This window comes from Panthera pardus, unplaced genomic scaffold, assembly GCF_024362965.1.
Source record: "Panthera pardus isolate Hobbes unplaced genomic scaffold, ASM2436296v1 HiC_scaffold_16, whole genome shotgun sequence".
Lineage (NCBI taxonomy): Eukaryota > Metazoa > Chordata > Mammalia > Carnivora > Felidae > Panthera > Panthera pardus.
The window spans coordinates 145583849-145601169 of NW_026526721.1; the positions used below are offsets into that span (position 1 = coordinate 145583849).

Sequence of the window (17321 nt, forward strand, 5' to 3'; positions counted from 1 at the left end):
AATGAAGGTGCGAAAGGACATTATTGTACCAAAAACCCTTAGTAATTTAATTTGTAGGTATGAATACATTAAAAGAGTAGTCATGCCTTCACACTTAACTTGATATATTCCCTCAAATGTGGTAATTTTTTTCTTCCTTTGTCAAGAGAGTTTTATTGGAAGCTCTTTTTTTTTAACTCTGTAAAAATAAATGCAGAAGTAACACCATCAGGAAAAATGAAACCAGCCTAAATAATTAATTTCCAAGTATCAAATAGGACACAGCCAAGTGCCTGTAGGATGCATTCATTTCAAATTGTTACAAGAACATATGCATATTGAGGAGTAATAATGTATATGAAAACGTAATTAATTCTCTACTTGCTACATCAGCCCACCACAGCTAAGGTGACACACAGCCAAGGTGAATTATTTCTCACCAGAGACTTGGGCTCTGGCAACCAAACAATTATTGATCTCGTAATAATAAAGTGTAGCCTAGCCCACGGACATCTGCCAATAAGGAAAATCCCATTGCTTTGGCCTAAGAAATAGCAAAATGTCCCAAAGTAATGGATCTGCTGAGTAAAAAACCGGTAATCAGAGCGAGAATAGCTTCAGTGGAGCTATCTTTAGGTGCTTCAGGGCAAAGTATAGTCCAATGTCATTCTCAGATGGATAGGGACAGATTGAAAAAAAATGTCTGCGAAACTGAAGTCTAAACATCTGAAAGCATCAGAGGAAGCAAAGAGCCCTGGAAGGGGGGAAAAAAAAGGAAGGCAATGCTTTAGACGTGCTTAGTAGTTTCAAGGAAAGGAAAAACCTAGAAGGTTGGAGTTCGGAAGTAACGGCTGCATTTAGAAACAAATGGTGGCTGCTCCCGTCTCCGGCAAAAGAAGTCAGTCAGCCATTCTAAGACCCAATCTGCCCTCAGGTTTCATTCGTCCTACAGAAGACACCAAAATCTCAGTGGGCTTTTATTTCTATCAAGATAAAACAGCAAGTGTCTACATGAAAGACAGGATTGCACTGACGTTTTCCTTTCTGATTCCAGAAAGGGGTTTTTCTGTGACCTTGGGCTTCTCGGTGAAGCACCGCTTTCCCCTCCCATAGATGGTGTTCTGGACAATTGGACTCCCTCCTGGTGCTGACGAATCCGATGCTCAAATGAGCTCCAGGCGGTGGGGTCTGTGCAGGTCATGTGTTGGGGAATGAGGGAGAGGGATGTTGTACAAGGACTTCTCCAAGAGCACACAGCTGGCTCAATTCCTAAAGCAGGGTCGGAACCCAGCCTGACATCGTAGGAAGCACCTGCTCGCCTGTGGAGAACACCTGAAATAACATTCAAACTCAGGTCACACTTGCCTAGAGAGAAGGGCCACGGAGAGGGCAGTGAATGAGGTGGTGAGGAGGCACGACCCTGAGAAGTGCACCTGGCCTCTCTCACCCCACCCCAGTCTCCATCCTGCCAGAGAGGAGCTAGGCCAACGGCTGGCTGGGCTGGGAGGGGAGAGTTTCTTTCCTCCCCTCACTTTTTAGTAGCAGACAACGATCGCTGCTTGATGCTGATTCCCACGATGACTTGAATTCCAAACCTATGATTTCTGTAACTTCAGGGGAATTCATATCTCACTGCTAATCAAGCCATAGATTTGTGACTTTTGTTACTTTTCTCCAAGTGTCCCCTCTCTTTGGTTCCTGTTCAGCCTGCAGAGGCGGCTGTGGATACACTGACAGTGCAGGTGTCTCTGTTATGATGTTCTAGGTCCACATCAACAATCGGATTGCGGTCAAAAGCTCCAGTATGCAAAAACACCTTCAGTGGAGCGTGCCTATAATCTACATCCGATGGTGCAAGACAGAGATGGAGTGGTCACCCCGAAGGCCTCGTAAAAACTGGAAAAAGAAGACCACCTAATATTGCTTATACTCACAAATAATCAAATAATCACCGGGCCAAGGGCCAACACCTAAAAGTAAGCAAGAGAGATATAGCAAAAAGACTATAACACAGGGTTTAAGACCATTGAGGAAACACAGCCTTCTTTAATTCTTGGTTTTTTTTTTTAACTAATGGATTGCTTTGAAGGTGATCACCAAAACATGAATTAAAATAATGCAATACTATGACTTCAGGCTCTCTGGCAGAAACAGGGAAGGGAATGAGCCGCAAGGTAGGGTCTGGATGGATGGAATGAAAATAATACATTTGGAGCTATGGTGTGTTCAAAGCTATGGAGTTTTCCTTTAGAATTCACGTTGTTGTGAGCTGAGTGTTTGTGTCCCCTCAAAATTCATGTGTTTAATCCCTAACCCCCCACTGTGATGGGATGAGGTTTGGATGAAATCACAAGCGTGAGACTCTCATAGGAAGAGAAGGGGAACTCTACTCCATAATAATCCCAAAGAACCAAGTATTTTCCCCAGATGACTATATTCCCAAACATTCTTCACTGGCTTCACCGCAAGAAGGTTTTGGGAAGAAGGGCCTCAGGTGGCTGAGTTAAGAATCTCAGATTAGATGATTCCTTCCAGACACTTCCCACACTTGCTGCCCACTTTGCACTGAACCAATCAGAACAAAGGTTAGACAGACACGGAGGAAAACATGGGGGTTCTCCTACCCTAATAACTCATGCTCTCAAAAGAAAATAACAGATACGGGAAAGCCCGGCCGGAAATAACAGAGAACTCATAGATTTTGCCCGCCTCGTGTGGTTGACAAGAGACCTTGGATTATCACAGAAGGAACAGAAGCTAAACTCTTCCGGCCAGGGATGCGGGGAAGAGGCAGTGGTGGGACGGACAGAGGCACCCACTGGAATCGCACAAAAAGAGAAAAGGAAAATAAGAATCCCTTTCAGATAACATGGTACTTCAGCTTTGCCACATTACTGTAGCTAGGTATTCTACCCACATTACTGTAGCTAGGTGATTCTCCTCCTACTAATAAATCTAGCACCTCTGTGTATCTGTGATGTGCCGGATCCTACTTCACATGCATTAACTCATTCGATCCCTGGCACACCCCACTCATCTGTGACTGCTGAGCTCCTGTGCCTGCTGGCTTGCTACGATGGCCCCGAATTGTTCGCCTCTCCCTGTACTCATGCCCTTTGCCAGATGACCTTGCATCGAGGCCCCTTAAGAGACAGAGTCTGTTTTTCCACTTCTTGGATCTGGGTTCCTTCCCGTCACATAGTTAGACCAACGAAAATGTGCCAGTTCTGAGCCTAGACTCAAGAGGCCTGGTGGGTTTCCAGGCTGTTTTCACCTGCACCCCGGTCGTGACAACACACCTGGACTAGCCTGCTGGAGGATGAGACACGTGGAGCAGAGAGAACTCACTGGAGTTGCCCCTGTCAAGCCCACTCCTGGATCAGCCATTGGGCAGCCAGCCCGCAGACAGATAAGAGAGCTCAGCCAAGAGCTGCAGAACTGGCCTATCTCAAGGCTCATAAGCACTGAGAGATAGCTATAGTTCTACACCACTGGACTTTGGGATAATTCGGTACATACAACAGCTAACTGATGCTTATTTTAACAATTAGGAGACTGAGGCATGGAGGAGTTAATCGACTTACCAAGGTCACTCGGATAGTTAGTAGTGGAGACAGGAATTGAATCCAGGCAGCTTAGCTCAAAGCCAAAGCACTTACTTAAAATCGGACCTCCTACTTTGGTGCAGAGTAAAAGGAGATAGGGCATTGTGGCAACACGAAAGCGTGTGTGTGTGTGTGTGTGTGTGTGTGTATGATGGTCACTGTTTCTGAACACCTCCCTATCCTCTTGAAAAGCCTTTGTGTTAGCCATTCAAAGCCATCAGTTTTACAAGGAGACGCGAGTCTTCTGACATAGCTGATAAGTTCTAATAAATAAGACACTCGAAGGAGAGATTCACAGAAAGAGATAGCGCTTTCAAATTGAATGTTCTCCTTTCTCAAAGAAAAATGTGATAGACTGTAAATTTTAAATCAAGGTGATGTACAAAACTGAGTGGCCAGGGGTTACGATATCCAACCCGTCAGAATTTCCTTTGGAAGAAAATATGATGTTAGACTTAGGCATATTAGTCACACATGGATAGGATAAAAGCATATCAGACGCCCCAAACACACCAAACCCTCTTAAATAATGCATTCTCAGAAAATCTGTAACTGATATCAAAAATAATTTTTTTACCTCTGCCGACGTGAAAAGGATTAATCTTGGCAACCCAGACAGCCCCTTTTCCTTAATATCGGGACAGTATTTGTATCTAGCTAAATTCATTGCATACATATTGGACACTGAACCACCTGCAAAAACAAAATTGAAATGGCATATTTATAGCATGAAAGTATAGCTCCCTAAGTGCCAACCACCGTGCAAGACATGAATGGCCGTAGCTGTTCTAGTCTAATGACAAATCTCCGGAAGAGTCTTCTGAGTGCCGCGTCCCACACATCACTCCTACACACTTCCTAACCTCCAGTTCCAGCAATTTCCAACCTCAGCAAAGACTGGCGTTTGGCTCTATTCTCTCATGCCAGAGTTTTTCCAAACTAAGAGTTTCAATCGAAGGACGAGGGCCAGTACCCAAGTCTTCATAGTTAATAATATTCTGTCACCTGATTAATAAAATGATAATACATGCTCATCTACGGTCCCAATAAAGGACCGTAGGATAAACAAAATGTGATTCAGAAATCTTCTCAAGTAAAATTGACTGAAAAACTTCTAGCCCTTCCAAATTCCCAGGAGCAGATAAATTCATTTGTTAGATATAAATCCTAAATGGTAGATATCTTATTTGTTTAAAATTTACGTCAGTTATTTAGCATTTATGCAAAATGTTGTCACTCCGGGAAGAGGAACACGCTAGATTCTCAACAAATAGCATTATTAATATCCAACCTTTTGGAATATGTAAATCTTCAAGGAGTTGTTCCTCACGTAATACATAAATAAATGTTTACATGTTTGCAATGGAAAGGAGATGGCAATAACTAGCTGTACTTACCTGGGTTAAATATTCCATCCCCTTCTTTCCAGCCAATAAATTCAATCATTTTCTTCAGAACCGCTTCTTCCACTAACAGAAACACTGGGGACACCTCATACGTATAACTAGATAGATATAAAAAACACTTCACTTCTATGACTAGAGTCAAACCATCCCTTTGGTGTCCCGAGAAATGCACGCAGAGTTTTATTAAACCAAGTGGCTATGGACCTGTGGGTGGAGCCTCTGTAGAGTCTTGGGCCATTTATCCCATTGGAAATAGAGACATGTGCAGTCAGTGATAGCGCTGGTCATGATTTGATAAATGCCAATAGCTGGTGGCCTTAGGGATATGCAAGCTACTTCAGAAGTCTTAATTTACGGGAAGGGAGAGATAAAGGCAGTGCATCTAGAGTTTTTACATTAGCTATGAGCAGTGGCCACTTTATTCTCTGGATGCTGCTTTGGATGCCGGTTAAAGAAAAACCATTGTCATGGTAACCAGGTGTTACTAGATTACAACCATGAGTACCCTAACAGTCAGCTCTAGATATTCTACATGGAAACTACGAATCTTGAGCTAGGGTTTCCTCTCTTACATTCCTGTGTTTGTGCAGATGGGAAGTACTCTGCGGGGCATCTCTTATTAGGTGGTGATTTTATTGCAAAGCACTACCCAAATCCCCTGTCACTGGAGGGTTTGTTGCTCTGGGCTGAGCTGCTATTGCCAGAGAAACTAAGTTAGCCCCTTGGGAACTGCGTCAGCTTCAGGGAGCCACCTTTCCCAAGGTCACAACCTTTCCTCTTATGACTGGGCTAGCTGGAGGTGTAACGGTCACGTGGACCCAACCCCAGACCACTCTAAAGGGCCATTGTAGCTCCAGAGATCTCCATGGAGTCGGCCAAGGTTGTCACTGAGCCTGCATGACAGCTGGACTCCTGTCTCCCTCCACTCCTGCTGCCTTCCCCTCCCCTCACCCATGTTGATCCCAAAGGCATTCCTTAATACACATCCTGCTCGCTCAATTCCATCTAGAGCAGTTTCCCCGAGAACCAACCTGGGAAGGTTACCATGTCTTGTTTTGTGATGTTTGAGTCATTTCTTTCTCCAGATAACCTGACGGAGACTAACTGTCTATATTCTCCTTCTCTGACAATCGGGCCAGTACATTAAAGTGTATCTGAATAAATGGGTACTCTAAATATGTACGTTAAACAGACACACTTAGACTTACAGTCACAGGGTTTAATGCAAATATTTTAACATCTGGAAGGGAAAATGTTGGAAACAGGGCAAAACAAAAACACGAAATGAAACGAAACAACAAAACAGAACACCACAATGTATCACCTCCCTATGTGCCAAGCACTCTCCAGACATCATGTCATCTTGCAAACAATCCAAGTTCTATTTTCAACTATGCTAGGCAACCAGTTTACACATAGCAAAAGTGTGGGGAAAAGTATATACGTTTATGTGTACCTGAAAAATGGTGAGATAATCATCCACTTTTTTAAAAAAATTAATTTTAAGGCTGCCTTTGAAAGCCAGCCAAACTTTGAACCTGAGAACAGGCATGGAAGAGGAGAAGAAGACATCATGGGATGCTCTCAGGACCTCACATTTCGAGGGGATTGTTCAGCTTAGCAGCGATTGAACGTTTTGTAAACCTCTCAGTGTTTCAACTGAAAGAACCCAGGAAGGAAGGTAGAAAACCCAAGATCCACAAGGAAAGGTTCACAGAGTTGGGTAATTTAACTCTCTCTTCTGGCCTATCTACCACTTACTTAACTGTTCTACTCCCTGTGAGCTGGTATCATCTCGCATTACGCCACAAAACCTTCTCTAACTGAAGTCACCAATGACATCCATGCTGCCAGTTCTGGGGACAATTTTGAATCTCTGTCTTCAGTCAATACTCAACAGCATATGATTCTAGACACACTCTCCTCCATGGCTTCCATGCCTTCCTGTTTGATTTTCTCCTTCCCCTCTCTCTCTCTCTCTCTCTCTCTCTCTCCATGGTAGGCTAGCCTTCCTCCTCCTGATGGTAAAATATTAGATGTCCTCAAGGCTCAGTCCTGTGTTCTATCCTCACTCTATACTCTGCCCTGCAGACACTGCTTCTCCATCTCCTGATTTGTTTTTATTCAAAGTGTTTTCATCCTGCTCATCAAAATCATTTGTTTGGCTTTGAAAATATACCGGTGATTGGGACATAGCCACAGAAATTCAGATTTAATTGGTCTGGGTTGGGACCTGGGCCTCAATACATTTTTTGGAAATGTCCCAGGTTGATTCTAATGAACAGAAAGAGTTGAGCTTTACTGACTTCAGGAATCCCATCCACGCCTACCATTTCAATTATCATCATTCACCACAACTTCTAAACTGATCCCTTTCATAGAGATATCAGCTTGGTTGATACATACTCTTGGATATCTCAAAGTCACTGTAAACTCAATTGCTCACAACTGAAAATTAAATTCTTGCTCTTGCCTTTTTTTTTACCATATCTTTGAAAACCAGTCCCCTCTTCTAATGCTTCTTGTGTCAATGAATAAAATGACAGTCAACCCAGCTACAAAAGCCAGAAACCCAGGCAACATTTTATAAACCTCCTTCTTGTCCTCATTCCCAAGTTCTGATATATTACCCAGGCCTTTCTGTTTTATCTTCTAAACACATGTTTTTCTCTCTATTCTTATCACTTCTGTCTAAGTCCAAGCTACTGTCCTCTCTCGCCTAAGATAATTCCCTCCCGATTGGTCCCCTCAATCCACTCTCCATATTTCCAGTGATCTTTTCAATAAGCAAATGGTCCCTCATGATCTAGAAACCTTTACAGCCTTTCCTTTGTACTTAGGATAACTCATAAACATGGCCCACTGGGTCCTGCATATCTGGTTTCTATCCATTTCTCCAATCACATCCTCCATCACACTCCCCATAGCTTATTCAGCCACACCTGCAAAGATCTTTCAGTTTATAAGGTACATCACGCTGTCTCTTGCCACAGGGCCTTTGTACATGCTGCTCCTCTGTTTGAAATTCATCCTTCCTCTTTTCACCTAGTTAACTTATACTCATTCTTCAACTCTTCGTCGTCATTTCCTCAAAGACTTTCCTGAGCTCCCAACTAACAAAATTGTCCACTTATATTTATAGCATCATGCACGTCTTCTTCATATGTGAATTAAAGGTTTAGATCAATTTGTGTGGATAATTTTGATCAATTTGCATGGAGCATCTCTATCTCACTAGACTTTTTGCTTCGTGAAGGCAAAGTCAAGGTTTGTTTTTATTCAACGTATCCCTCCAGCACTTGGCAGAGACATGACTTTTCATGCAGGAATGAATGACAAGTTGCTTTATCAATTTTCTCATTTGGTAGGTGGAGATAACCATGCCTGCATTAACCATCTCACAGTCCCACTATCAAATCAAACGGCTCTTTAAAATACTGCTAAGTATCATTCCATTATTTATGATGACACTGTACAAATGAAACCATTAAATAGAAATTCACAAAATAAAACTTCACCTACTTAAAAAACATCTCTAATGCATGCTCTGTGTAAGAGTTCAGTAAAATGGCACTTACACACTTGGGTTTAAGGCTTCTGTCATAAATCGGGCCACCAAGGAGTAGTAATCAAGTCCAGCATACAACTGGTTGAAAAATCTGGGATGGTCTGTAAATTTAAACAGAGTGTTCATCTACACAGCGATAAAAAAGACCAATACTATCTATACAGCAGTAACATAAATGAATCTTTCAGACAGGAAAAGCAGCCAGATACAAAAGAATATATACTGCATGATTCCACTTAGATGTCATTCAATATCAGACAAAGCAGATCTACGGAGACTGAGGTTAGAATTCTGGGTACCTTTGCGAAGGTTATACTGTCTAGGAAGGGCCTTGAGGGAGCCCCCAGAGTGCCAGAAATGGTCTCTATCTTGCTCTGGGTGGTGGTTACTCATGCACAGATAGGTACAAATACATGAAGCTAAGCACTTCAGATCTGTCTACTTTACTGAATGTAAATTATGCAACAGCTTTAAAAAGAATTCAAATTCTAATTGTGTACAAGGGAGACACATGTTGAAGACCCACCTCATAACCATTTCTACCGAACAATAATATGTTTCTAAGCAAAACTTGGGCACTACCTCGAGACCTCTGGTTTATCTGCTCCCTTTTGTCTAACAACCCAGATCCAAACCAGAACCCTGGAGAACTGGATTATTTGAACTCTTTGTCCAGGTATCAAAGCCTGCTGCCTTTGTCTTCTGAAAATGTTGATATTAACTTCCCTATCTTTAAACGCATTTCACTCGCCAACAGGGTTCACGCTGGGCTACCGGTGGGGAGTGACTTTTCATTTTTCAGATTAGACCGTTTTTCGTAGTGCAACTGGCTTATGTAGATGGACTAAGATGTGAGTCATCATGCGGCTTACATAAACTTTCTAATTCAACTTACTTCAAAGGCAGTAGCCTTTAAGACTCAACTCCAGTTCCAACTTTCTATTTTTTTCCCCCTCCTATAAAAGGTCTCATAAAGGTTCTTGGCTTTACACAGTGTGAATATTCACACCACACACCAGGCTAACTGACTTGACATTCTCAATCATAGGAAGCCCAGCATGACAAAGAACAAAGAGGCAGGAGGTCTATTTCTAAATTTGAGTATTTGGGAACCTTTTTAGTTAGTGGCTTCTCATTACAACGCTCGGCGTTTGGTTTTAGGTTTTCTTTTTTTTTTTCCCCTCTTTAAACTGGGGGTTCGATAAAAAACAAAAGTCCAAGAAAATGGTTTTTTAAAAATAATATGTGGAAAACTTCCTCTACTCTGGCAGAGGAAACCAGACATTGCTACAAGTAATTTTAATAAGATTTTTTTTTTAGTTCCGCGTTAATTTATGATTGATTTCCATGGTAACATTATGGAAAATATCCAGTAAACTGAAAAATCTACTGCATTAAATGTCATTCTCCACTTCTGACATGCACTATAATAATAAGATATGTATCTCTTCTTTTGAAATGCTAACTGGGTTTTTGATACATACACTAGACTTTCCCAAGGGAATATAAAGCAATTATTTTTAGCCAGGATTTTATTATGTTCTTTCCACTAAATTTAGTTCAGTGTCAGAATTCACCAAGCATAATGCCTGTATGGTCTTAAGCACTAGATTACCTTTACAGCCCATGGAGAAATGCATATTTGGGAAAGTTACTTTCTTACCTTTGGAACTTGCTCACTGGGTGTATGGGGTATTAACAGTTAGAATAGCACTTCTGCCCAAGGCGAATACCATGCTACTGCATTTACAAAAGATCATAGTTGTTAAGTCTTCTTGTGAAGCTATCACGGCAGAAACTTACCATGTGTTCGTTTTTTTTTTTTTTTTTTTTTTTTTACACCATCGTAAGGGTTTTCATGTTTTGATCCTGCTAGATTTGTGCTAGATTTGATGAAATAATTGGGCAAGTACCAACTGCCAAGAGTCCATCAGTATCTTCCACGTCTATTCCTGTTTATAGCAAGGACACCCTCCTTAGCATTTTTTTTTTTTCTTTTTGCATATTCTGGGCCTTTCGGATTTAAAACCCCTTCACAAATTCTAATATCAAAGTGACCTTTGGCAGTTTGGACCAACATAAGCAATGATTATAAACGGGGGATGGGATGGCCAAGGAACAGATGATATTTCTATATGATCACTAACACCAACGGTTTTTCCATCGATTTATCTTTGGCCTTACAAAAAAAAAAAAAATCTGTCTTAGGGATTAAATGGCCCATCGCAAACATATCAGAACCACTCTTTTTTGATCTAGCTTTCTTATCTCATAAACACTGTCATCCTCAGCTTTACTGTGAGGTAAATACGTGCTTAAGAAAATATAAGAACTTATCAGGGGTACGGACGAAGGAAGCAAACGAAAGGTCTTACTAGTTTTGACGCTGTAGCGGATAACATCCCGGCAGAGCTCCAACAGCCTGTGGTGTGGCTCTCCTGTGTTTCTCATGTCCAAATCCAGAAGCTGCTTCAGCTGTTCAGGAGGCCGCCACTCGCAAACCTAGACATTCAGCAATGGCAGTTAACTGAGCACCCACCGGAGCCAGGTACGAACAGGACGTTACCATCATGGACCCTACCCTCCTGCAGCTCCCAGACAGGTGGGAGAGACCGAGATTTAAATGTTCCACCACAGTTCAGCGTGAAAAGGCTGTGAGAGTGGCCCAGATGTCATTGGAACAAATGAGGGGCCCCGTCTTGGATTTGGAAGGTCAAAGACTTCCTGGGGGAACCGATATATAACCAAGCAAAGATTAGGCAGTGGGGTGAGGCAAGGGGCACTCTAGGTGGAAGTAACGGAAGTCATAAAGGCTAAAAGATAAGGGGCACATCTCAAGAGTGAAGTTAGTTTGGTGTGGCTAGAGCATGGAGTTTGAGGAAGGAGAGGCCAAGAAGGGAAGCTGGCACGCCACGATAACTTCCTAGCTAGTCTCTCTGCTTGTACCCCTATCCTTGTCCCATACAGTCCATCAGCCTAGCAGCCAGAATCCAGAATGATCCTCTTGAATCGAAGCTATGGTCGTTCCTCTGCTGACATATCTCAGGGGTTCACTTCCTTCAAGGTAAAGCCAAAGTCCTCACAATGACTTAAAATGATCCTGTATGATCTGCTTCCCTCCTGGTTGGCTCTGCCCTGCTAACGTGCTCTTCCTTAAATAAGACCAAGAACACCCCCACCTTGGAGTCTTCCCACTGGCTGTGCCCTCTGCCTGGATGCTCATGTCTCAAATGTCCTCACGGCTAACCTCCTCTGTTCTTTCAGAGCTTTGCTCAAAGTCACTTTCTCAATGATAGCAATCCCAATTCCCTTATTTAACATCACGAGCTGCACCCTGTCCCATCTCTGTCAGCCCCCCCCCCAACTTTTTCTGCTCTTCCTTTTTCCATACCACTTGCCACCTTTCAACCTACCATGTAATTCATTTATTATGTCCCACATAATGTCCACAAGAGCAGAGATGTCCATCTGTGCTCGCTGCTCCCAAGTAGCTAACACAGTGCCCACCACGTAAGAAGTGCTCCATAAAGATGTGATGAACAAAAGGATTAATGAATGACTGAATGGGATAAACAAGACTCTGATCATGACAGATTTCCTCTGGCATGTCACAGGGTTTGAACTTGGCTCGAAGGCAGACGCTGAAATGTTTGGGACAGGGGAATGCTATGAACATATTTGTGTTTTGGACAATAGCTTTAGTTGCTATGTGACGATTCCATGTGAAATTGGAAATGAGGGGTTACTGTATTAAACCAGGCAAGAGAAGGTGGTATTCTGGATGAGGTGGATGCCAGTGGAATGAAGTATTTCCACAGATATTTAAAATGCAGAAGCAATAGAACGCAGAAGTCAATTACACAGTAAGGATGAGGGAGAAGAATGGGCCAAGGACAACCCTCAGGTCTGTAGCTTGCGTGCATGGGTTGAAGGTGGTGATGGTGGGGTGGGGGAGGCGGGTGGAGAATCTCGTGGGATGTGGGGTGGGGATGATGAGGTTCGAGCGTATTTAGTCTGAGGCCTCTCAGGACCTCCAAAGGGAGTGCAGCAGTTGACCTGAAGCTCTTGTGAAAGACAAGAAACGCAGTTCTGGGCATATACTATGAAAATACAATATGGATAACATGGCTCAGAGAGAACCTACCGCTAAGAAGAAAGGCACGGGATCTCACCTGGGCACCAACAACACTTAAGATACAGGCAAAGGGAGAGAAGCTCACTTGTGAGGTGGAAGACAAACCAGAGAAGCAGGGACAATCTGAGAAGAGTTTAGTGCTGCTAAAACAAAGAAAAAAAGAACGTTGTGAGGAGAAGATGGTCATCACTATCGAATCCTACTGCGAGGCCGAATTTGATAAAGATTGAGAAGTGCTCATGGGATTTATCAACAAGGAGGTGTTCTTGGCAATACCAGTTTGGCTTAGAGAGGTGGGAGTGAAGGCCAGATTGCCATGGAGTGAGGGTGTGGGAGGTGAGGAAAGAGAGGGAGGGAGGGAGTGTAGACACTCTTTAAAAAGTTAGGCTGTGGAGAGGAGGAGAGAGACAAGGGAGTAGCCAGGAAGTCAGGAGACTGGGAGGTGGGAGGTTGGGGAAAGAAGGAGGAAATGCTAAGTTGTACAAGAGGTATGAAATTAAAGTCTGATGTGAGAACCATAATAGGCAGAGTTCAATCAAAAGTGAGACCATCAAAAGGAATGACTATTGATACAAGCGTATCTCAGAGACACTGCAGGTTTGGCTCCAGACCACCTCAATAAAGTGACTATCAGAATAAAGTGAGTCCAACACACTTTTGGTTTCCCAGTGCCTATAAAAGGGATGTTTACACTGTCCTCTATATATAGCCTATTAAGTGTGCGATAGCATCATGTCTCAAAAAAATGTCCGCACCGTAATTAAAAAACACTTGTTGGGGGAGGTCATTGAGAAGAGGTGACCACCCAGGTGACCCACAAGCTGGACCCGGGCACTTGGAGGCTACTCACCCCCTCCCCGTCCTTGGAATGTGGGTTCAAGTCACATTTTCGGCTCTGAGGACACAGTCTTGAGATGACGTGGTGTTGACAACAGTCGCACAGTGTATTTGGCTGAACCCAGTTGAGGCCTCTATCTATCTCTATGTATATAAACTTTGTAGATAAGGCAGGCAGGCTCAGGGATCCACCCATCTTGCTGCCGCCAAGACAAGTCTATGTAAGTTCCCTTTGCTCATTAAAACTGCCACCACCAACCTGGAGCGGCCTGTTCGTTTCTTTGGTCTCTCCCTGCCCTCTGCCAGGAGCCAGTTTCAGATTTCACCCAGGAAGCCCCTGAGGAGATTATGGAGCAACACTACTTTATTGCTAAAAGACGCAAACCATCATGGGGCACAGGGCCTTGCCTCAGCGTTGATGGCTGCTGTCTGATCGAGACGGTCGCTGCTCAAGGTTGGGGCGGCTGTGTGGCAATTTCTTCAAATAAGACAACAATAAAGTTTGCTGCATCAACCGGCTCTTCCTTTCATGAACGGTTTCTCGGTAGCATGTGATGCTCTCAGCATCTTGCCCACGGTAGGACCTTTTCCAGAATCAAGGTCAATCCTCACAGACCCTTGCCACGTCTTTGTCAACGAAGCTAATGTCTTATTCCAAATCCTTTGTTGCCGTTTTAACAGCCTTCACAGCATCTTCCCCAGCAGTAGATTCATCTCAAGAAACCACTTTCTCTGCCCATTCATAAGAAGCAACTCCTCATCCGTGCAAGTTGTCTCATGAGATTGCAGCCATGCAGTCCCCTCTTCGGGCTCCGCTTCTAATTCTGGTTCTCTTGCTGTTTCCACATCTGCAGTTACTAACCCCACCAAAGACTTAAACCGTCCAAGCCATCCATGACGGTTGGAATCACCTTCTTTCAAACTCCTCTTAAGGTTGATATTTTGACTTCTTCCCATGTTTCACAAATGTTATTTATGGCATCTGGAATGGCAAATCCTTTCCAGAATGCTCTTTTTTTTTTAAATTATTTTGCCCATATCTATCAGAAGAATCACTATCTGTGGTAGCTATAACCTTGCAAAATATATTTCTTAAATAATATGACCTGAAAGTTGAAATCACTCCTTGATCCACGGACTGCAGAATGGGTGTTATGTTAGCAGGCATGGGACCATTCATCTTGCACATCTCTATCAGAGTTCTTGGGTGACATTATGTGCATTATGAATGAGCAGTGATATTTTGAAAGGAATCTCTCTTCTGAGCAGTAGGTCTCAACTTTGGGCTGAAAATATCGAGTAAACTATGTTATAAACAGAGGTGCTGTCATCCAGGCTTTGTTGTCCCATTTACGGAGCACAGGCACGGGAGATTTAGCAACGTCCTTAAGGGTCCTGGGATTTCCAGAATGGTCAGTGAGCACTGGCTTCGAGTCACCAGCTGTATTAGCCCCTAACAAGACAGTCAGCCTGCCCTTTGAAGCTTTGAAGCCGGGCCTGGCCTCTCCTCTCCAGCTTAAAAGTCCTAGGTGGCATCTTCCGATAGAAGGCTGTTTCGTCTGCATTGAAAATCTGTGTTTAGTGTAGGTCTTTTGGATAACCTGCTGTAGTTTCTGTGTCAGCACTGGCTGCTTCACCCTGAACTTTTTTGTTACAGAATCGGCTTCTTCCCTTACACCTCACGAACCACTCTCTGCGAGCTTCAAACTCTTCTTCTGCAGCTCCCTCACCTCTCTCAGCCTTCCTAGAACGGAGGAGAGTTAGGGCCTTGCTCTGGATCAGCCTTTGGCTTAAGAGATAACGTTGTGGCTGGTTTGGTCTTCTACCCAGACCACTAATGCTTTCTCCATATCAGCAGTAAGGTTGTTTTACTTTCCCATCATTCATGTGTTCACTGGAGTAGCACTTTTTAATTTTCTTCGAGAACTTTTCCTTTTGGAGCCACGATGTGGCTAACGGATGCAAAGTGCCTAGCTTTTGGCCTATCTTGGCTTTCAAAATGCCTTCCTCACTAAGCTGAATCATTCCTAGCTTTTGATTTAAAAATTTTTTTTTTAACATTTTTATTTATTTTGGAGAGACACAGAGAGACAGAGCACAAGCGGGAAAGGGGCAGAGAGCAAGAGGGAGACACAGAATCTGAAGCAGGCTCCAGGCTCTGGGCTGTCAGCACAGAGCCTGACACGGGGCTCAAACCCACGAACCGTGAGATCATGACCGGAGCTGAAGTCGGATGCTTAACCGACTGAGCCACCCAGGCGCCCCTTAGCTTTTGATTTAAAGTGAGAGACATGCACCTGTTCCTTTCATGTGAACACCCAGAGGCCATTTCAGGGTTATTCAGTGGTCTTATTTCAATACTGTTGTGTCTCCAAATAGGGAGGCCCAAGGACAGGGTGGAGAAACCCGGGAACTAACTGCCAATGGGCAGAACAGTCAGAATACAAACAGTTAAATTCACTGTCATATGGGTGTGGTTTGTGGTGCCTCAACACAACTACAACAGCAACATCAGAGATCCCTGATCGTAAGAAATATAAAAAATATTCCAATATTTTAGAATTTGTTATAATATATAACAGATGTAATAATGAAAAAGTTTGAAATAATGTGAGAATTACCAAAATGCAACACAGAGACACGAAGTGAGCAAATGCTGTTGGAAAATGGCACCAATAGACCTAGTAGATGGAGGGTTGCCACAGACCCCCCAACTTGTAGAAAACATAATATTGGCAAAGGACACTAAAGTGAAATGAGGCATCCCTGTATACACAACAACATGAATAAATCTCAGATGCATTTTGCTGAGGGGAAAATTGCAAGCCTCAAAAAGCCTCTTGTGACAGAATCCCACCTATCTGACATTCTGGAAAAGGCAAAAGAAAAAAAAAATACGGGCACAGAAAACAGGTCAGCAGCTGTCAGGGGCTAAGGCGAGGGGCAGGGTTGACTATAGATGGTCCCAGGGTTGATTGTAGAGGGGGTGATGGAACTGTTCTATATCTTGATTGCGGTGTAGTTACATGACTTATCAAACTCATATAACCACACACCGAAAGGAGCAAATGTTACTAAAAGTAAATTGTAAGTTAATTTTTTAAGTTTTTTTTTTAACTTTTATTTATTTTGAGACAGAGATAGAGAGCGAGCAGGGGAGGGGCAGAGAGAGAGGGAGACAGAATCCCAAGCAGGCTCCACACTGTCAGCACAGAGCCCAGTGTAGGGCTCGAACCCATAAACTGTGAGATCATGATCCAAGCTGAAGTCGAGAGCCGGGTGCTTAGCTGACTGAGCCACCCAGGCGTCCCTATAACTCAATTTTTTTTTAATGTCTGTAAGAGAAGACACTAGAAGTAATCAACTCACAAAGTGTGGGGATGTATCTGAAGGTCACCTTTCAAAGGTGCCTTGTTGGATCTCTGAGAAAGTAGACTAGATTCACGACATAAAAATTCCACCTCCTTCTCCCAAATTCAACATAGCTTTCAACCCAACTTCAACATAGCTTTCAACCCAACTTCACATGGAGAGACTGCACAGTGACTGTACTGCAATCAACTTGTGGTTCCTTAACTGATAACTTAGGATCTTAAGTCTCCCCTTCTTGTCTTATCTCCCATTAGTCCCCTACATGCGCCCTTCTTTCTGGGCAAAATTTCCCTTTTGCAATGCTCTTTCCATTCTTTGCCTTCCCGCTTTCTTCAGCACACATGGGTCGGCTTCTCTCTGCCCTTCAAAATCTTACTTGACCTTCACAACCCACATCAAAGCTCAGACTGCCCACTCCT

The 17321-nt window shown here is 43.3% G+C and overlaps 1 protein-coding gene across 1 annotated transcript in view; it reads right to left on the minus strand.

Annotated features, from left to right (window-relative positions):
* GADL1 (glutamate decarboxylase like 1) overlaps nt 1–17321 on the minus strand; it is a 167035-nt gene that overhangs the window by 117959 nt on the left and 31755 nt on the right. Inside the window, exons 3-6 of the mRNA XM_019422854.2 lie at nt 10934–11060; nt 8569–8659; nt 4982–5088; nt 4162–4277 (exon numbers count right to left, since the gene is read on the minus strand). Coding sequence (XP_019278399.1) covers nt 4162–4277; nt 4982–5088; nt 8569–8659; nt 10934–11060 — 441 coding nt within the window. The remainder of the gene's footprint in view (nt 1–4161; nt 4278–4981; nt 5089–8568; nt 8660–10933; nt 11061–17321) is intronic.